The sequence below is a fragment of the Peromyscus maniculatus genome, chromosome 1 (assembly GCF_049852395.1).
Source record: "Peromyscus maniculatus bairdii isolate BWxNUB_F1_BW_parent chromosome 1, HU_Pman_BW_mat_3.1, whole genome shotgun sequence".
NCBI classification, from domain to species: domain Eukaryota; kingdom Metazoa; phylum Chordata; class Mammalia; order Rodentia; family Cricetidae; genus Peromyscus; species Peromyscus maniculatus.
The window spans coordinates 156675924-156696986 of NC_134852.1; the positions used below are offsets into that span (position 1 = coordinate 156675924).

A 21063-nucleotide genomic window follows, 5' to 3' on the forward strand; every position below is an offset into this window, starting at 1 on the left:
GAGGGTCTGGGCTGTGTCCCTGTCAATCCCATCAGGGTTTCATCCCACAGAACAGAATCCTTGGTTGACTGTGGGAGGGCTCAGTCACCCTATGGAGGAGGCATTCCCCTCTAAGCCCCATCAAGAGCCATTTCTTATCCAGGAATTTCAGCCTGTTGACTGCACCCTATCCACCCAGGAGCAAGGGTCACAGAAATGGTTTGCAGGGGCCTCAGCAGAGGAGCAGTGTAGTTTTTTTGTTTGCTTTGCTTTTTTAACTCTTTGAGGGCCGCCACCCAGCTCCCAAATAAATACACAGAGACTTACTCTTACTTTTTTTTTTTTTTTTTTTTTGAGACAGGGTTTCTCTGTGTAGCTTTGGTGCCTGTCCTGGATCTCTCTTAAAGGCGTGCGCCACCACCGCCCGGCTAGCCAGCTTTTCTTAATTTAAATTATTCTATCCTTTTGCCTCTGGACTTTTACCTTTCTCTATTCTATATACCTTTTTTTCCTTCTTACTCTGTGGCTGGCTGTGTGGCCGGGTGGCCGGCCCCTGGAGTCCTCTTCTCTTTTTCTTCTTCTCCCTCTTCCTCTCCTATTTATCCTCTCTGCCTGCCAGCCCCTCCTTTCCTTTCTCCTGCCTTGATATTGGCTGTCCAGTTCTTTATTAGACCATCAGGTGTTCTAGACAGGCAAAGGAACACAGCTTCACAGAGTTAAACAAATGCAACATAAAAGAATGCAACACATCTTTGCAGCATTAAACAAATATTCCACAGCATAAATGAATGTTAACACATCTTCAACTAATATTCCACAATAGAGCAGGACCTGAGTCTAGATAGCAGGACAGGAGCTAGAGACCACTCTCCTTCCAGCCCACCCATCACCCACCCACCCCAACCCACAAGCCTGGCCTTTTCCCTCCGGAAGTGTGTTTACCCATGGTGCTCAGGGGCTGTCTTATTAGGGCACCTGTATACACTTGGTCACAGCCCTGTCTTTGACAGCCTCAGTCAGGATGCCCAGGCCCTGTGCATGGTCCTTTCTCCACCCCCACCCCCCCACTCTCTCCATCAGAGGACACTGAGACCCATTGTGAAGAGCCCCGAGTGGCTGGGTAAGGACAAAGGGGCCATGGGAGAGTCACGGGGCCTCTGCTGTGCTGTGACAGTCTCTCAGCTGGGGCCATGCCTCTTCCTCTCCAGACAGACTCCTGTCCTACCTCACAGCTCCACACCAAGCTCTCGTGGGACCTCCTACCATACCCCAGGCTTCCATCTCTCCTCCTCTCCATCTCCTCTAGCCACGCCTGAACCAGACTCTGTGACCTTGGAAGGGGTCACCCATCCGAGCCCTAGGTTACTTCTTGTGGAATGGGTCTGTACTGAGAAGTGTACACCCCAGAAGCCCCACAGTCCAGGTCCTAGAGGAGACTCTCAGGCACGGCAGGACACGGTTACATTTTCAAAGGTCTGGGGGAGAGCAGTCTGCTCCCATACATACTCAGTGACAAGCAACCCAGAAACAGTCACGCTGTGTGGCAGGCAAGCTTGGCAACAAGCCTGGGCTCTGTCTGCCCGTGAGTTCAGTCCGGGTGTGGTCTCCCAGGAGGCTGAGGTAGAAGGATTGCTGTGGGCTTGAGGCCAGTCAGAGCTACATAGCAAGCTCAAAGCCTCGTCGACTCAGCTACGAGATAAATCTGAAGCTAACGTGGGCTACACCATGAAACTGTCTTCAGACAAACAATAAACCCCTAAACCAAACAGCGGACAGAAACACTCTGTGAAGGCAGGTGTGGTGACGGCCGGGGGGCAAGATTCCAGCTCCTTCAGTCACAGTCGGGGCTTGGCCTGGACAGTGAGGGTACATACACAGACACACCCAATTCTTACTCACAGAACTATGATAGCATGCACCTGTAATCATAATATTTGGGAGGCTGAGGCAGAGGATTGAGGTCAGCCTGGGCTACTTGGTGAGACTGTCTCAAAACTCTAAGAAAGAGGATGGCAGGAAGATCTATTCAGATCAGGCTAGTGTCATTACCTCAAAGAGCTAGAGGGCATATCATGATTTTGTGTTAATATATATATATATATATATATATATATATATATATATATATATATATCCTTTTTGAGCCAGGGTTTCTCTGAGTAGCCTCGGCTGTCCTGGAACTTGCTCTGTAGACCAGGCTGGCCTTGAACTCAGAGTTCCACATGCCTCTGCCTCCCAAGTGCTGGGATTAAAGGTGTGTGCCACCACCACCTGGCCCAAGATTTTATTCCTAAGTATGTGTGTATGAGTGAATCTGTGTGGGGTTATGTGTATGTGAGTGCAATGCCTGTTGCGGCCAGAAGAGCTGGAGTTAATAGGTAATTGTGAGCTATCCACAACTCAGGTCCTCTAAAGAACAAGAAATGCTCTTAACCATGGAGCCATCTTTCCCACCCCTCAGCCCTATTCTTTACATTTTAAACACCTAAATATTGCATAAGGCATAAAGGAAAATGATTGAATAACAATAAATTCACAAAGTTCAGTGGTTCTGATGATGGCAGTTTGCCAGATAATCCTGCCTACCTTGGTAGCCTGCCTGAGGTGAATGCAGGTTCTTTTATTCCAGTTTTTTTTTTTAAGATTTATTTATTTATTTAGATTTATTATGTATACAGTGTTCTGTCTACAGGCCAGAAGAGGGCACCAGATCTCATTATAGATGGTTGTGAGCCACCATGTGGTTGCTGGGAATTGAACTCAGGACCTCAGGAAGAGCAGTTAATGCTCTTAACCACTGAGCCATTTCTCCAGCCCCTTATTCCAGTTTTAATTACTAATATTAACTCACATCACACAGCACACAATAACTATATCTACACATATGTACACACATGAGTTTATGAATAAAAGTTAAAGAAGCAACAGCAGCATTTAGAAGTGGGCTGCCATGATCACAACTATTGTATTGATAAAATGAGAGGAAGCCGGATGTGGTGTCGCATCCCAGCGCTCAGAGGGCAGAAGCAGAGGATCTTTGTAAATCTGAGGCCAGCCTGATTTACTTAGTGTCCTAGTTAGGGTTACTATTGCTGGGAGGAAAGGGTTTATTTGGCTTACACCTCCATATCACTGTTCATCATGGAAGGAAGTCAGGACAGGAACTCAAGCAGGGCAGGAACCTGGAAGCAGGAGTTGATGCAGAGGCTATGGAGGGATGCTGCTTACTGGCTTGCTCAGCCTGCTTTCTTATAGAACCCAGAACCAACAGCCTAGGGATGGCTACACCCACAATGGGCTGGGACCTCCTCCATCAATCACTAATTAAGAAGATGCCTTACAGCTGGATCTTTTTTTTTTTTCATTTTTCTTTATTAAGAAAAATTTCTACTCACTTCACATACCACCCACAGATTCTCCCTTCTCCCTCCTCCCACCCCCCAGGCCTCTCTCCCAAGCCACCCCACATTCCCACATCCCCCAAACCAAGGTCTCCCATGGGGAGTCAGCAGAGCCCAGCACACTGAGCCTAGGCAGGTCCAAGCCCCGTCCCACTGCACCAAGGCTGTGCAAGGTGTCACACCACAGGCACTGGATTCCCAGAAGCCTGTCCATGCACCAGGGACAGATTCCAATCCCCCAGCCTGGGTGACCCCCAAACAGTTCGAGCCAAACAACCATCTTCTGTATCCAGAGGGCCTAGTCCAGTCCCCTGGGGGCTCCACAGCCACCAGTCCACAGTTCATGGGCTTCCACTAATGTAGCCGGTCATCTTTGCACATCCTCCCATCATGATCTGGACGTCCCTCGCCTGCAGAATCTCTCCTCTCTCTCATCAATTGGATTCCCAGAGCTCAGCCTGGTGCCTGGCTGTGGATCTACAGCTGGATCTTGTGGAGGCGTTTCTCAATTGAGGCTCCCTCCTTTCAGATAACTCTAGCTTGTGTCAAGTTGTCAAAACTAGCCAGTACATTAGCCAGTACACATAGTGAGTTCCAAGCCAGGCAAGGCTCCACACTGAGACCCTGTCTTAAAAGAATAAGGAGAGAAGCTATTGGTGTAAAATCAGACCATGAGAGTCAGGGCTGAGAGCAAAGTCGTAGCCAGCTGCAGAGACAGAAGCTCCAGAGCAGGATGGGCAGGCCCAGCCCCAAAGGTCAATCAGGTGGACATAGCCGTTGAGTAGGCCTTGTCAACAGAGGAGGACAGGGTCAAGCGGAAGCCCCAGCGCGGTTGGGAGTTCTCTGTGGCCCGTCCTTGCTACATATGCTGGGTGTCAGCTTGGTGGGGCGGACCAATGGCTGCTGTTGTGTCCAGTGTCTATCACTTCATGGAATCTAGGCAATGGAGTTCCGCCCTTTCCTTGGTCTGGTTCATCCGGTAAGCTCTTGGGTTTGTTTTGACTAACATGATGTTAACATGCCATGTGTCCACAGTCTAAATTCACACTGATAAATGTATGGGGCAATACCCTTCTTACTTCTAGTAATAAGTCACTTATCACTTATCTAGGTGCTGTGTAGGTGGGTGCTGGACAGCTGGTGGTATTTGCGGGTCCACCTTGGTGAGCAATCACACCCCACCCTTGAAATGGAGCAGGGAAGTGTTTGTAGAATTCAGTCTTTCGGGCACAGTGTGGCTGAAAAGCCAGTCTACACGATATGAACTGACAGAACAGACTCATCTCAGCATGAACCTCTAGAGGATATTTTATATTTATATAACCATTATAGACAGAGAGATTGAGGCACCAGGCCTTCTGGGGGGAGTTGAATGAGTAGCTGAAAAGGGAACCTGAGATCTGTTACTGGATCCTTAGAAAGGTCACCTGGTTGGAACAATGCCCCTCCCCTTTTCTTTTCTTTTTGGTTTTTCGAGACAGGGTTTCTCTGTGTAGCTTTGCGACTTTCCTGGATCTCGCTCTGTAGCCCAGGCTGGCCTCGAACTCACAGAGATCCGCCTGGCTCTGCCTCCCGAGTGCTGGGATTAAAGGCGTGCACCATGACCGCCCCCCACCCCCTTCCAAGATGGTCTTGTGTAGCCCAGGCTGGTCTGGAACTCACTATGTAGCCAAGGATGACCCTGAACTCCTGACTCTGCTGTCTTGCCCCCGAAAATGCTGAGGTGATAAGGGTGTGCAAATAGACCCAGTTTACATTGGCAGTTTTAAAATCTATCCAGAGCTCATAATCATCCAGGGACTGGTGAAAAATGCATATGCTGGCCCCTCTCTGGGAATTTCAAGGTGTGAGAGGCCAACGGGTCCTGGATTCAACCCACTGAGTCCTGGATAGGAGCCAGGGGCCTGGAGGCATGGGCACCGCTGTTTTTCTCTCCCCAAGAAGGCTCCCTAACCTGGGCGCTAGACTGTGCCCCTCCCTCCTCCCTCAGACATAGGACCACGCCCTCTCTCGGGCCTCACGCTTCCCCCCACCCCCTGCTCAGTGAAAACACCACTGGATCTGACTGCAGACATTCGTTTTTTACAGGTCTGGTGTACGGCTGGGCTGTTTCAGGTGAGCACCAGCTTCCCGGATGGTGGACTCCCAACATTCTCCTGTCCTCACCCAGGGAGACGGGCACAGTGGCAGCAAGCCGTCTAGTGTCTCCTCTTTCTTCCTTTCCTTTTGTGTATGTGTGTATGCATGTGGGTGTGCATAGAGGCCGGGAATAATCTCAGCTGATGTTCTTCAGGAGCTGTCCACCATATTTAATGAGATGAGGCTCTCTCACTGGACTGGAACTCACCAAGACTGGCTGGTCAGTGAGCCCCAGGCGCCCCCCCCCCCAGCTCTGGGTTTACAAGCATGCAACGCCACGCCTAGCTTTCTACATGGGTTCTGGGGCGTGAACCAGGTCCTCCAACTTACAGGTCAGGCGCTTTATCAATGGAGATGTCTCCCAGCCCTTTGTCTTCCTTTTCATATAAATATATCCAGCAGACCTGCCCTATCTCCATGATCTAATCTAACCATCCCTGCAAGGGCCCACCCCCAAATCCTGTCACACTGAGGCTTAGGGCTTTAATATATAAACGTGGGGGATACTGTTTAGCTCATAGCCACATGTCAGATCTCACTGGAGTGTCATGGCTGACCGCTCATCTGTGTTAACAGGCTGCATCCACCCGGGGGTTGGTCACTTCATGTAGAAGTCCCCAGAGGAGAGCTAACCTGCCCCACCTCTCCATCCTACAAGTTCCAACTCCATCCTCATGCTCACCCCTGCAGTAACGTCTTCCTGAGCATGTCTCGACACCCCACCTCACCTCACATGGTACCAGCCACTGTCTGCATCCCTTCAGCCACACAAGTCTGTGGAAGAAGCGTGGAGGTTGGGGTTCTCCACAGGGTGTGAGGTGACCTCCGGGGGACATCTTGCAGTGGGTGGATGTAGTCTTGGTTTCACAACTGGAGGATGTTACATGCCCAGCTGTTACTTTGCACATGCAGATGGCAGAGCAGGAACCACACCCTGCAGCTGCTGAGACCACAGCTTTCCAACTGCATGAACCCGCTGGGTCAGAACATGACTGTCACCAAGGGCCAGACGCTACAGGTGTCCCCCTGACCTTCCCCAAGTGGCAACCTCCAGCTCTATTTACCCTCATTGCCTCGGGCATGTCCAGATCTGTCCGTTTCAACCAGCAGTATCCCTGGCTGCCTGTTTTCTATACTTTCCCCATAGAAGGCATTGTCCAAGACAGGCCGAAGGCCCCACAGCCGGCTTTGGCCTGAGCCCCCAACTTATACTTCGGGCATCTGTTCTATGTCTCACTGGGCACCACGTGCTGACCCCTCTATCCAGACAGGACTCAGGGTCTCCACCTCCCAGGGCACAAAAACTGAGCCCTAAGAAGCAACTTTGAGTCTGTCTACAGCCTAAGCAGAAACCTGGTCGGCCCCCCAATTTCTCCTTCCCTTTGCCCCCAAACCCTGGCATCTAATCCAGGACAGTCCTTGAAGTTCTTCCAGGAAGGCATTCAATTTCCTTTTAGATAAGTGATGTAGCCCAGGATAGCCTTCTACTCACAATCCTCCTGCCTCAGCCTTTGGAGGGCTGGGATTACAGATGTGTTTCCCCAGGATCAACTCATCACTGAAACTCCCCTAGTGACCCTGTTTGAAGTCCCCACAGCCATGACAGAGGTCTGTGCCCAATTCTAACCCCATCTATCTATCAAACGAGGCATTGCCTGCTGTCCCCTGCCTCCTGCTGTGTTTTACTGGTAGCCTGGGGCGGCTCTTCTTCCTTCTCCGGTTCTCTGCCTCTCTCCTGTTTGACTGTCAGCCTCCCCTCTGCACGGGCATGCCAAGGCAGGGGTAAGGCGGCCTCCCCTCTGCACGGGCATGCCAAGGCAGGGGTAAGGCGGCCTCCCCTCTGCACGGGCATGCCAAGGCAGGGGTAAGGCAGCTCGGCAGGTGCTTATTTGGGCTATAGGAATCTGGGTATGTTTTCTGAGAGCAGGGGTGACAAAGTAGTGGCATTTGATCCCCATGGTAGGTGGATAATAGTTTCTGGAAACAATGCCTCCTAACTCAAGGGGCCTGCGAAGGTGAAACTGTAGGAGAAAGGGTCTTTTCTTTTTTTTTAATGTGTATTGATTAATGTGCTTTTTTTTTCTTTATGTGTATTGGTATTTGACCTGCATGTCTTTGTGAGGGAGTTGGATCCACTGGAACTTGAGCTATAGACAGTTGTGAGCTACCATGTGGGTGCTGGGAATTGAACCCGGGTCCTCTGGAAGAGCAGCCAATGCTCTTAACTGCTGAGCCATCTCTCCAGCCCAGAGAAAAGGGTCTTTCCAGGTGTGATGAAGTTACGAATCTTGGCAATAGGGTCATTCAGGTAGGTGATAACTTGAGTCACTGGTGTCCTCATAAGAGAGGGCAGGTGGGCTTGGGATGTAGCTCAGGGGTGGGGCACACGCTGAGCATGCAGGAGGCCCTGGGTCCCATTCCCAGCACTGTGATGAGTGGGGGTGGGGGACAGTAGATGTGTTCTGAGATAAAAGTCTTGTAAAGCTAGAGGCAGAGATTGAAGTGGTGAGACCATGAGCCAAGGGTTGCTGGTAGTCACCTGAGGCTAGAAGAGACAGAGGACGGTCTTGAGAAGCCCTGCATGGGAACTGGACGCCATCTAATCTCAATGGCTGGTAGTACTTTCCTTCTTCTTCTTTTTTTTTTCTTTCTTTCTTTCTTTCTTTCTTTCTTTCTTTCTTTCTTTCTTTCTTTCTTTCTTTCTATCTTTTTCTTTCTTCCTCTCTCTCTCTCTCTCTCTCTCTCTCTCTCTCTCTCTCTCTCTCTCTCCCTTTCTCTCTTTTTAAATTTTGAGACAAGGTTTCACTCTGTAGCCCTGACTAAACTATTTTATTTATTTATTTTTTTGGTTTTTCAAGACAGGGTTTCTCTGTGTAGCTTTTCGCCTTTCCTGGAACTCACTTGGTAGCCCAGGCTGGCCTTGAACTCACAGAGATCCCCCTGGCTCTGCCTCCCAAGTGCTGGGATTAAAGGCGTGTGCCACCACTACCGGCAGCCCTGACTAAACTAAACTCTGTGTGGACCACGCTGTCCTAGAACTCATGGCAACGCTCCTGGCTCAGCTGCGTGAGGACTGGAGCTACACATGTGAGCCACCCTACTTGGCTCCATTGTGGATTTCTCTCTTCAATGTTGTGAGAGAACACAGCTCTGCTCTCTCCTCCACTTGGAGTCATTTGTCACAGCAGCCCCAGGACAGGACAGAGCAGGGTCCAGGAAGCTCCTTAATGATTTGATTTCACACTCTGCCCACTGCTGTTGGGATCTGGGATATTTTATTCACAGGCTGTGTGGGTTCCTCCATGGTTTAGTTTCCTTGAGATGGCAGCTCTACTGAGTTAGAATTCACACAGCCTGTAGCCTGCACACTGTCTAGCTTCACAACTGGGCATGGGAAATCATCTCTGGGACCCTCCTGCTGCTCTTAGGCAAGGCCACCCCTGAGACACCATCCTCTGACCCCCTGGCTCGCACTGTGCTCCCTTCCTGGGCCCGCATTGGGCATTTAGCTCTAAAACTAGCAAAGATTCAGGGGTCAGGGGTTTGTAGTGTGCTGTGGCTCCCCCTGACTCAGATCCAACCACAAGGAAGGGTTATGGCAGACACCTGCTGGCCCAGAGACACCCTCTCTGGAACCCTGAACTGGGGGTGTATTGATGCCGGTCAGGGAGGGTGGGGACAGGGTCTGGCCATCAGTGAGAGACAGCAGCAGGGCCTGAGCTCAGTCTCCTGCTTCTCAGACCCGAGGAGAAGAACCTCAGTGAGTGTCCACAGAAACACTGGGATCCACCAGTGCCGCAGACCCAGAAACACTGACTTGTGCCAGAGCTGAGATCATGTCTTCCCTCTCCCAGGACAGTCTCACAACTCTCACAGTTACACTCAGGTTAAATAACCCAGCTTGGTGCCACACAGAAAATGGGAAATACAGATATGAGTGACATCCACCTTGGTGTGCTCCCTCCCCTCACCAACAGAGTCTCCTCTACCACAGCCAGGGCCCCTTCCTCTGCCCCTGTGTGCCATTTGGTCACAGGTGGAAATGAAGGTGCCTCAATTATGCAGGGACACCCTGCTTGTGCATGTGTGTGAGGGTGGGGATGATGATGAACCCGTGAGGGCTTCCTGGAGGAGGTAGCGTTGCTGGTGAGGTTTGTCCTGGGACCCCCCCCCCCGGGGGGGGGGTCTCCTTCCAGCTAGCTTCCTGCCCGCCCCTCACAACTCGGTATCCCAGACAGCAGCCTGCAGGTCCTGTCATTCCAGTTTCCCTCAGTGGAACCAGGAAGGAATTCGGATTGGAAGGGCGTAGGGTTTAAAGGCAGATGCCCAACCAAGATAGAATCACGGTGCTATCTGGTGTGGGCGCAGGAGTGTGGTCCGGGGGCACTTGGAGGGATTGGCAGCGGCAGAGGCAGGAGCCAGAAGGGTAGCAGAGGAGCTGTGCATCTGGAGCCAGAATGTCCACCAAGGGCAAATACCCAGAAGCCGAGCAGAGGTAGGTGAACCTTCTCGCAGAGGGCACTAGGGCCACAGATTGGGACCAGTGGCTGATGGGAATGGGATGTCTCGGTCACAGGAGACGGGCAGGACCAGGACTCCAGGGGTTGAGACCACGAAGGAGCCTAGGTCTGCAGAGTAATCGGTGGCCCAGTGGGCTCGTGGCAGAGGTGTGGCCGCCTTCTTCCTTGCCCTGAGCCTCACATCCCTGTGACCCCTGTGACAGACAGGTTCCCCGGGGTAGGAACAAAACCCCATCTTTCCTGGAGGAGTTCCAGGCTGTGTGGACAGACGGGATCCTGGCAGGATGCTGGAGCTGTGACCAGGTTGTTAGAAAGAAGGGGACTTCTTGGGAGATGAGTCCAGAGCTGAGTTTCTGGTTCGGTGTTTAAAAGGGCCACATATTTATTTTATTTTAGGGACACAGTGGCACAAACCTGTAATTACAGCTCTCTAGAGACTAAGGCAGGAGTCTGAACTCAAGGACTGGGCTATGTAAAAAAAAAAAATATGTATCAAAGATGAAGGAAGAGACAGAGGGAGAGGGAAGGAGGGAGGCAGGGCCGGCTGGGATTACAGATGTGTTTCCCCAGGACCAGCCCATCCAAAGCCACTGAAACTCCCCTAGTGACCCTGTTTGAAGTCCCCACAGCCGTGACTGAGGTCTGTGCCCAATTCTAACCCATCTATCTAGCAGACAAGGCATTGCCGGCTGTCCCTGCCTCCTGCCTGAACCTCTGCTGTGTATTAATGATGGCCTGGGGCGGCTCTTCTTCCTTCTTCGGTTCTCTGCCTCTCTCCCATTTGACTGTCAGCCTCCCCTCTCCATGGGCATGTCAGTAAACAGTACTTGCCTAGTGTGCAAGAAGCCCTGGGTTTCACCCCCTAGCACCATGTAAATAGATCATGGTGACACATGCCAATCATCCTAGCACTTGGGAGGAGGTGGAGGCAGATGGGATGAGGCGGTCAAGGTCATTCCTGGCTGCATAGCAAGTCTGAAGCCAGCCCAGGCAGCATAAGATTCTGTCTCAAAAAAAAAAAAAAAAAGAGCCAGCGGTGGAGGATGTTCCTGTGTTTCTGGAACTGTTACATTCTTTTAATTTTTTTAAATTTATTTAGCGTGTGTGCATGTGTGCACCAGCAAGCATATGTAAGTGCAGTGGCCTGACTGTGGAGGGCAGAGACCAGAGCACAGTTTGCCTGAGTTATTCTCTTCTTTGACCATGTGGGTTCCAGGTCATCCGGCTCGGTGGCGAGTGCTCTTTTCTGAGACATCTCACCAACCTGAAGAATTACATTCTTATTGTAGAAAATCTTGAAGTTACAGAAAGGTGATGATGATGAAAGTGTGCTCCTAGCACTTAGGAGCAGAGACAGGAGGATTGCCACAAGTTTGAGGCTACATAGAGAGTAGCCAAGTAGGCAGCTAAGGCTGCACAGTGAGACCCGTCTCTAAACACAGACCCACATGGGGCTGGAGAGGTGATTCAGTGGAGAAGGGATTGCCACACAAGTGTGAAGGGCAGAGATCAGAGTTCAGATGCCCTGCCCTCAAAAAAAAAAGCTGAATAGGTGTAGCAGCCCACGTGTTAACCCAGAGCTCAGAAGTCAGAGAAGAGGGGCCCCTGGGCCAGGCCAGCTAGCTAGACTAGCCAAGTGAGAGAGCTCTGGATCAGTGAGAGACCTGCCCACAGCAAGAGAGGAGAGCCGCAGGAGACGGCACTCAGTGCCAGCCTGTAGTCTCCACATAGCTCCTCATGCACCTGCACATACACACGAGCCCACCTACATTTGAACACATACACACACCATGGTTTGCACATACACACGAGCCCACCTACATTTGAACACATACACACACCATGGTTTGCACATTGGCACAGGATCATAATGTTGGTGAGAGGAGAGGCCTGTGGGGTCCAAAAGACCCGTTGTTTAGCAGCCACTGTGAGTAAGACACATCAGCTGACCTCTCAAAGCCTCAGTTTCTTCATCCTTACAATGGGGTAGCAGTATCTGCCAGGCTTAAACATCACCCCTCCTTCCATCTTTACCCCAGCTCTGTATTTGATGTCCACAGACTCTACCACAGCTCCCTCTTAGAGGTCCCATCACGACACCTGCCCCACTGCATCTCATTGCTCAAAATCTGCCCCACAGGCCTTTGCACCGGCTGCCTCACATCCACAAAGCCCTGTGTCCCTGGGTCTCACCGCAGGGAGAGCCGGGCTGATGACTCTCTGGCCTGCCTCCAGAGGTGTCTGTGTGTGCTGATCCCGAATAATTACAGTCTCGTGCCACATCACTGACATGTCGTCAGTGACAGTCAGAACGGACAACAGTAATCCTCCGGATTATAACCCAGCTGAGAGAAGTAGGCTGCCTCACACGAGGGAGCCCTGGGGGCCTCAGCACATCCCAGGTTCAGCCCCATGAAGGCAGCAGGAAGGCACGGACAATGTTAGAGCAAGGCCAGTGTGACCAGGAGCTCATGGAGCCCAGGCAGAGTGAGCACTGGTGAGGGCTGGTGACGTGGGCCCCCACAAGGAGCTCTCAGGAAGAGACCTGGAATGCTCTAGGGCCTAGCATCTAGACCAGCCATGCCAGCCGTCCAGGGAGTGGGGAACCGAGCATCCCCAGCCAGGCCCAGCTTCTCCAGGAGCCCCTGCAGGGAATGGCCCTGGTCCTCCTGGGAAGGGGTCTAGGTGGGGGCTCCCCCAGGCCTGGCTGTAAGGAGGAGGGTTTGGGTCCCCATCCAGCCCTGGCAGGAGATGAACCTGCTCAGGGACAGTCCTCAGCAACGCTGCTGTGAGCTGCCTCCTGCTGCTGGCCCCAGGGGAAGGGGACATGAATGTGGAGGCCTCAGCCAGGAAATCAGCAGCCCTGCCCTGGGGAGGAGGGCAAGTCTGTACCCTCCTGTCTCCCCACATTCCTCAGCTGGGACAGCCCCTCAGAGCCTGCCCTGTCTGCTCAACTTTGCCTCTTGTTCTTAGGAACAGTCTCTGTCCTGAGAGTTCTGTCCACAGGGGGCACTGTCCTGAGAGTTCTGTCCACAGGGGGCGCTGTCCTGAGAGTTCTGTCCCCAGGGGGCGCTGTCCTGAGAGTGCTGTCCACACGGGGCGCTGTCCTGAGAGTTCTATCCACAGGGGGCGCTGTCCTGAGAGTTCTGTCCACAGGGGGCGCTGTCCTGAGAGTTCTATCCACAGGGGGGCGCTGTCCTGAGAGTTCTGTTCACAGGGGGCGCTGTCCTGTGTTCTCTCCACAGGGGGGCACTGTCCTGAGAGTTCTGTCCACAGGGGGCGCTGTCCTGAGAGGACATATGACTGGAGAGGCTAGGGAGCGCCTCTGCTGTCCCTGTAGGAGCTCTGCTCCCAAGGGCACTGTTTTGAGAGCTGTCCACTGTGGGGCACTGTCTGACATGAACTCTGTTCCCAGGGAGTGCTGTTGTAAGAGCTGTCTGAAGGGGTGTGCTGGCACTAGGTGAACCTCCGAGGGCCATGAGCAGATTCCAGCATGGGCAGCTCCTGTCTACACAGATGCATAGCACACATCTGTATTCATTCAGGTCATCACAAAAACCCAACAATGGTACACACACACACACACACACATACACACACACACACACACACACACACACACACACACACACACACACACACGCTCATATATACAAAGACACTTATCCACAGATTCAGAATAGACACTTGTTCAGACACATGAAGACACATGGGCACAGGCACTCATTTGCACATGGACACACAGCGATAGATGTAAAATGACATCCAGCCTTGAAATTTGGCTCACGCCTGTAACTTCAGCCCTGGAGAATGCAGGAGCAGGAGTATCAGGAATTCACAGGTCACGTCTACCTATATAATACTTTGGAGGCCATCGTGAACTACATGAGACCTTGTCTCAATAACAGCAACCAACAATTCAACAACAAAACAATCTATGTATTCACCAGCATTCAGAAGTTCTCAGCACCACCCCAACACCCAGCCTGGGGGGTCATAGGAGGGAGGAGACTCCCATGGAAGACCACAAGCTTCTGGGGGTGGCCCAAATCACGGGTAATTGGAACGTGCCTTAAAGATGGAGACAGTCCCCGCCGCCCAGTTAACTGCCCTGTGTTGCAGGATGGACCCCTTTGAGGAAAAGCTGCGGAGGCTGAGGAATTCCTTCAACACAGGGAAGACAAAGTCAGCCAAGTTCAGGACTGAACAGCTACTGAGCCTGGGCCACTTCCTGCAGGACAACAAGAAGCAGCTGCATGATGCTCTGACTGGAGACCTGGGCAAGGTGCTGGGGGGGGGGGCACACAGAGGTGCCCATGTGTCCTTCCCAGCCTGGGCCACATCCTTTCTGAGACCTTGAGTCCCTAAAGAGAGTCATACCTTGCAATGTGATTGGCTGTGTGCCCAAACTGTATCCTGAATATCCATTCCATGCCTTGTATGCAGAACACAATGTTAACCCAGGAACACACGGAGCCCCTCTGAGAGGCCAGCTGGATGGCTGTTCTCAGGTCACAAACAGAGAAACGGAGGCACTCAGGTTAAGTCTCTCGCCTAAAATTCCAAGATCAGGCAGTGGCAGGTCAGAATCTCGGTTCCCATGGGACCACCATGCTGTCCTTACACTGCATACATTTATGTGCTCAAGGAAAGCACCTCATGCCCTTTCCAAACGGTGGACCCCAGCCCAGCCTTGACCTGACCTCCCCCCCCCCCCCACAGTCAGCCTTCGAGTCAGACATGAGTGAGGTCATCCTGTGCCAGAATGAGGTGGACCTGGCCCTCAAGAACCTGCAGACCTGGATGAAGGATGAGTCTGTGTCCACCAACTTGGTGAGCCCTGTAGGCTGGGCGATGGTAGGTGGAGGAGGCAGTGGGGGGGGGGGGGGCAGAGCACAGGGCAGCCTGCCCCAGACCCCCTCCTGCCCCAGAGACCAAAGTAAGCCAGTCTTTTCATTGGGGACCCCATCAGCCAGGGGGTGAGGACCCACGTGCGGGGGGAGGGAGGGGGCTGTTCCTCACTTGACACCTGACTGTCATCCTGCATCCTAGCTCACGAAACTGAGCTCAGCCTTCATCCGGAAGGAGCCCTTTGGCCTGGTGCTTATCGTGGCACCTTGGAATTATCCTTTGAACTTGATGATCGTGCCCCTAGTGGGGGCCATTGCTGCAGGTGAGTGGGGTTTTGGGGCCCCCTAGTCTGAGGGTCCTTCCCAAAGAGGGCATCCAGAGTTCCCTGGGGGGTGCAGACACCAGCCTCCCTCCTCTGCTTCCCCATTGGCTCCTGCAGGGAACTGCGTGGTACTGAAGCCCTCGGAGATAAGCAAGAACACAGAGAAGGCGCTGGCCGAGCTGCTGCCCCGGTATCTGGACCAGGTGGGCATGGCTCTGCCTGTCAGCACCCGGCATGCCCACAGCCGTGTCCCGGCCAGTGGGGAAGTCCCTGCTGTCCTCAGGGCTGCCTCCTGAGCTGTCACCCTGCCTTGCAGAGCTGCTTTGCTGTGGTGCTGGGTGGGCCCGAGGAGACCGGGCAGCTGCTGAAACATAAATTTGACTATATCTTCTTCACGGGTAAGGATGGCCCTGGCCAGCATCCTGGGGATGGGGGCAGCAGAGAATACAGTGTGAAGGCATTGAAGCATAAGGCCATAGGCCAGGGCAGGGAACCAATCAAGAGGTGCAGGTGTCCCTGAGGTCCAGTCCAGGCCCTCTGAGAATCTTGGAGATTGGATCCTGGGTGGTCAGGATAGATGGGACAGCCCAGAACTTGGGCTGGGAAAGGTGTCTGTGGAGAGAGGAGGCCAAAATTCATGCCTAGACCAGTTTGCCAGGTGAAGATATTGTCTCTTGACCATGTCCTCAGGAAGCTCTCGGGTAGGCAAGATCGTGATGGCCGCTGCTGCCAAACACCTGACGCCCATCACCCTGGAGCTGGGGGGTAAGAACCCCTGCTATGTGGATGACGACTGTGACCCTCAGACCGTGGCCAACCGTGTGGCCTGGTTCCGCTACTTCAATGCTGGCCAGACCTGTGTGGCCCCCGATTACATCCTGTGTAGCCAGGAGATGCAGGAGCGGCTGGTGCCGGCCCTGCAGAATGCCATCACACGTTTCTATGGAGACAACCCACAGACCTCGCCTAATCTGGGCAGAATCATCAACCAGAAACATTTCAAGCGTCTCCAGGGACTGCTGGGCTGTGGCCGCGTGGCCATTGGTGGCCAGAGCGATGAGGGAGAACGCTACATTGGTGAGTCTCCTGCCCCATCACTGGCACACAGCCCACCTGGGCTGAGGCTCTTCTACGCTGGAGGAGCCCATTGTGGACCTCAAGTCTGATCCTGCAACTGAATTCTCGTTTCTGGTGCTAGGAGTCCCCAGCACTGTGGTTCTTGGCCTGTGACTCTTCAGTGATAAACTGCTGTCCCACAGCTCAGCCCCCCTGAGCTACAACCTTATGCTTTTGCCCCATATCCCATAAGGCCAGAGTCCCAGACACTAAGCCTGAAATTCTCAGAGCCCAGGCTCTGTCCCTGTCCGAGCCCCTGTCTCTCAGAGTGTCCTGCCTATGGAGAGGCTGTCTCCTCTGTGTCTGCAGCACCCACCGTGTTAGTGGACGTGCAGGAGACAGAGCCTGTGATGCAGGAGGAGATCTTTGGGCCCATCCTGCCCCTGGTGACCGTGAGGAGCCTGAATGACGCCATTGACTTCATCAACAGGCGGGAGAAGCCGCTGGCGCTGTATGCCTATTCCAACAGTTGCCAGGTGCGCTCCGTCCCAGGAGTGGGCTATGGGAGCGGTGGCAGCAGAGGGCACAGGCCCTCTGGACAGTGACAGAATTTCAGGGATGGTGGCTTCTTGGGCTCTTTCCCTGCCCTCCCTCCCAGAAGGCTCTGAGGTCCCCCTCCACCACATCCTATCCAGATTACACATATTCTCCTAGGCACCACCACATCTGGCTGAACCAAGAGTCTTTTTTTTTGAGACAAAGTCTCAAGTAGCCCTGGCCTTGAGGGCTCATACTTCTTATCTAGCTGAGATGGCTTCAAACCCCTGATTTTCCTGCCTCACATCAGTAGTTCTGGGGTAACAAGGGGTGCACACTGTGCCTCGTTGAAGGTGGTCTGAGGAATCAAACCTAAGGCCTCATACATGTTGAGCAAACACTGTCGACTGAGCTCCATCCTCCAGCCCTCAACATTGGTTTCATAAATACACTTTTATTTGAGAACAAATTTATGGAAAAGCACATTTATCTTCAAAGAATGCTGACCACTAGGCTACTGCAGATATGTTCTGGATCCTGGGAGAAAAGAATTGTCTCCTGAGCCATTTATCTGACTGGATGTGTGTATATACATGTGTGTATGTGTGTGTACATGTGTGTATTTGTGTATATATGTGTGTATGTGTGTGTACATGTGTGTACATGTATGTGTGTATACATGTGTGCATGTGTGTATACATGTGTGCATGTGTGTATGCATGTGCGCATGTGTGTATACATGTGTACACACATGCTGTTTGCTTTGTTTTATGAGGCAAGCTCTTGTAAACCAGACCAGTGTTCTGTTTCCTATGTTGCTGAGAATGACCTTGAACTCCTGGAGCCAATCTCAGGCTGATAAGCCCAAACCTGAAGTTAGTGGCCCAAACTCACCCCACAAAGCCCCCCACTTCTTCCACCATAAGACTCAGCAGCCACCTCACGTCCCTCCGCTGGGATTACCATGACGACCGTACCTCACTACGTCCCCATTCTGACTACCTCTAGCCTCATGCCGCCCCCTTGGGGTTCTCTCCCATCACCTGCCAGGGCCACATACAGGCAGACACACAGGGAACACGTCCACAGCATAGGAGTCTGTGAGTCTGTCCAGACCCACCTTGGACCTCAGACCCTTCCTGAAACAAATTATAACCAGATGTTTTACAAGTTCCTCTTTCTCCCCCAGGTGATTAAACAGGTCCTGGCGCGGACCAGCAGCGGGGGCTTCTGCGGGAACGATGGCTTCATGCACATGACCCTGTCCAGCCTTCCTTTTGGAGGAGTGGGTAGGTGGCTGCAGAGCTCTGCCCTCTGGGCTGCTCCACGGCTGCATCCACACCCTGCTGCTCGAGCACGCTAACTGCAGAACATGCAGCCCACTCTCAGAGCAGCGGACACGAAAGGAAGCCCCTCTCCACAGTCCGTGTCCATCTAGCCTGCCCCCCACCTCCCTACAGCTGTGGGGGACCTTCCAGCTGTGCTTGCACTTGCATGTGTGGGTGAGGATCTGAGAGGCCATTTGTTGGGTTTTAAGAAAACACACCTGAGGCTGCCAGCCATTAAGCGCTTTGACGTTCATCAAAAAACATTTGTCCTCAGCCCCCCATCCCCCACATAACTGTGGGTGTTTTCACTCAAGTAGGAGGCTACCTGTTTGCCACTTCTGCCTTCCCATGTCCCTGTGAACCAAGCCCTGGGCATCGCGGCTTCCAGGAGGCCTGGGATGTGGGATGCATGCCCCACAGGCATGTGTGACCTTGGCAGCCCCTTTCCCTCTGAACCCACTTCATTATTGAAAGGGTATCCCTCCACCTGGTGAGTCTCAGGAGTGGAATGAATGGCAGATGGCTCTGGCTCTCCTGGTCTGTCTAGAGGACTCACTCCCTTCTCTTTCCCTCAGTTTTGTCGGCAATGGCAGCCATTCGGCTTGGCTCTAACATGTCACCCCCCTCCAAGGCTCCCTGAGCAGTTCCCAGTCTGGGTCCTTTTGGCTCACCACCCACTATTCCCCTGGTAGACCTCACCATCCTCTGGCCTCACTCACTCCAGAAATCCCAGCTTCCTGGACTTCCTGGGCTGGGTCTTTGTCCCTTTCCAGACACTGGGAACTCCATGGGGCTGAAGATTCATTTACTTTCTTCACCCTAGGAGGAGGGTGTCACTGTCCCAGAAGAGGAGCCTGAGGCAAAGTCACCTTCTCAAGGTGGCATAGCTATTCAGGGCAAGGCTAGGATCCACCCCCACTCCCACCCTGGCAACTTGGCCTCAGGATACAACCCATTGGCCACTGTCCAGCTATCCTGTGTCATCACCTGGTAGGCTGGTGCCCGCAGGCTCAGGGCTCAACCTTTCGCTCACAGTGCTTTGTGTAGCCCAGTGGACAAATGGGGAAACAGAGGCTCAGATAGCCCCTGTCAGAGCCAGGTCTGTGTGATATCTCTTCAGCTGGCCACTGAAGGCTTGACCCTTTGTTCCATGCTGCCCACAGGATCGAGCGGGATGGGCAGGTACCACGGCAAGTTCTCCTTCGACGCCTTTTCCAACCAGCGAGCCTGTCTGCTGCGCAGCCCCGGGATGGAAAAGCTCAATGACCTCCGTTACCCTCCTTACAGTCCCCGTAACCAGCAGTTGCTGAAATGGGCCCTGGGCTCCCAGAGCTGCACCCTCCTATGAGCACCACCCTGACTCCCCACTGCTGCCCAGCCCCCGACCTACCTGAGCTTTCAGCTGCTCCCACATCCCCAGTGGTTCCCGAAAGGCAGGTGTCTGCCTGTGAACACCCCGCTTCTGGAACGTTTTCTGAACAGACCTGCAGCCAAGCAGGACCTCCAGGTGGCTGGTCCAATCCCCTCCCAGAGCACAGCCCCCCTCAGCAGCCTCCTGACCCTCTGTTTAGACAGGTCTGCTGACAGAGGAGCCCCCTCCCCAAGGCTGGGCAGATCTGGTGACTGAGGAGGACTTCCTTTGTCAGATCATAGACAGGGTCCCAAAAGACAGAGCAGTGGCTCACGGCTCCATCCACACCTGCAGGGTGGCTTTGTCCCATCTGAAGTGACATGATCTTGAACCCAGGTCAGATTAATTGGTGAATCTGTCTGAAGTGTGTTCATTAGTTACTCTCCTGTTGCTTCCATCAAAGGACCTGACATGGGCAAGCTCAAGGGGGAAAGACTCTCTCGTAGCTCATGGTCAGAGGGTTCACTGTCGTGAAGTGTCGTGGCACAGGTGTTAATATTCTGATCTCGCCCCTTGGGGCCACCCTGTGTCCTGATGTAGAAGCTTCTTTTTAAGGAAAAACTCTGCCCCTTCCTCTCTCCTTCCACTTTTCCTCCCATGAGGTGTGCACTTCTCTCTCTCTCTCTCTCTCTCTCTCTCTCTCTCTCTCTCTCTCTCTCTCTCTCTCTCTCTCTCTGTCTTCCTCTTTCTGTCTCCCTGCCTCTTTATCTCTCTATTATAATAAACTCCATGTGGATGCACTGCTGGCTGGGTTGTGTATCACTGGCAGCTGCCTCTGCCTCCAATGCCTCTGCCGCCAAGCTTGCATGGCGTGCATCTGCCCAGCCTGCTGCTACATCTGCTCAGCATGTTTCCCTGCACCCGTGAGATACCCTCCAGGGCTCCCTACATAATAAATAAATCATAACATTGGCACCAAGCATTGCCAGGCAATCCCACTCCTTTCTCCTGCCCGCGGGCAGTCTGAGGAGATCTTGGGACCCTGTACCACCCCCCATTTTTCCGGCTGGGGGACCGCGGGAAACTCTTCACCCTATCAGATTAGTATGGTTCTTCCCTTCCCTTTTGGCCATTTCCCCACAACTGAGAATTCACTCATCTCTCTCGATCGTGGTGCTGATTCTGCTTGTCTTTCGGGCTCTAAGCCCCTCAGGCCTGTGTCCTCTACGACCCATTGCCATTGTGACGACCATTTGTTCCGGTTGGCTCTCTCGGATGCTGGCGGTCAGTCTCGGTTCTCTCGCTGGCACCACCTGTCTTTTGGGCTCATAGCCCCTCAGCCCCGGTCCCTATGCGACGGGGGCGGCCTGTGCCCCCTCAATTCCATGGCCCAGAGCCTCCGGGACGACAGTCCATCGACTAAATTGCACCGTTATACCTCATTGTGGAAAAATATGCCTACCCACTCCCAGCCCCCTCCCCGTCACCTACACCCCACCCCACCCCCGCCCCTACAGGCCTCCACTAAGCAATTACGTCATCACCGGTCACCGGGTTCCTTTGCGCACCATGAGAAATT

General features: G+C 53.1%; 1 protein-coding gene across 1 annotated transcript; it reads left to right on the top strand.

Moving 5' to 3' along the window:
- The first annotated feature begins 9851 nt into the window (after nucleotides 1–9851).
- LOC102903007 (aldehyde dehydrogenase family 3 member B3) lies at nucleotides 9852–19898 on the top strand. Its single transcript, XM_076556506.1, has 10 exons — nucleotides 9852–10014; nucleotides 14162–14324; nucleotides 14762–14872; nucleotides 15092–15212; nucleotides 15330–15415; nucleotides 15529–15610; nucleotides 15903–16289; nucleotides 16638–16804; nucleotides 17995–18094; nucleotides 19297–19898. Exons 1-10 carry the CDS (start codon nucleotides 9977–9979, stop codon nucleotides 19479–19481), a joined length of 1440 nt encoding a protein of 479 aa, XP_076412621.1. The 5' UTR covers nucleotides 9852–9976; the 3' UTR covers nucleotides 19482–19898.
- The last annotated feature ends 1165 nt before the right edge of the window (nucleotides 19899–21063 follow it).

What these genes read in the sequence shown, in the direction of transcription:
- LOC102903007 (XM_076556506.1), top strand. Translation starts at nt 9,977, where the DNA reads ATGTCCACCAAGGGCAAATACCCAGAAGCCGAGCAGAG. An exon ending in AGTCTGTGTCCACCAACTTG is followed by an intron (nt 14,873 to 15,091) that starts GTGAGCCCTGTA and finishes CCTGCATCCTAG; the next exon opens with CTCACGAAACTGAGCTCAGC. An exon ending in CCTTCCTTTTGGAGGAGTGG is followed by an intron (nt 18,095 to 19,296) that starts GTAGGTGGCTGC and finishes TGCTGCCCACAG; the next exon opens with GATCGAGCGGGATGGGCAGG.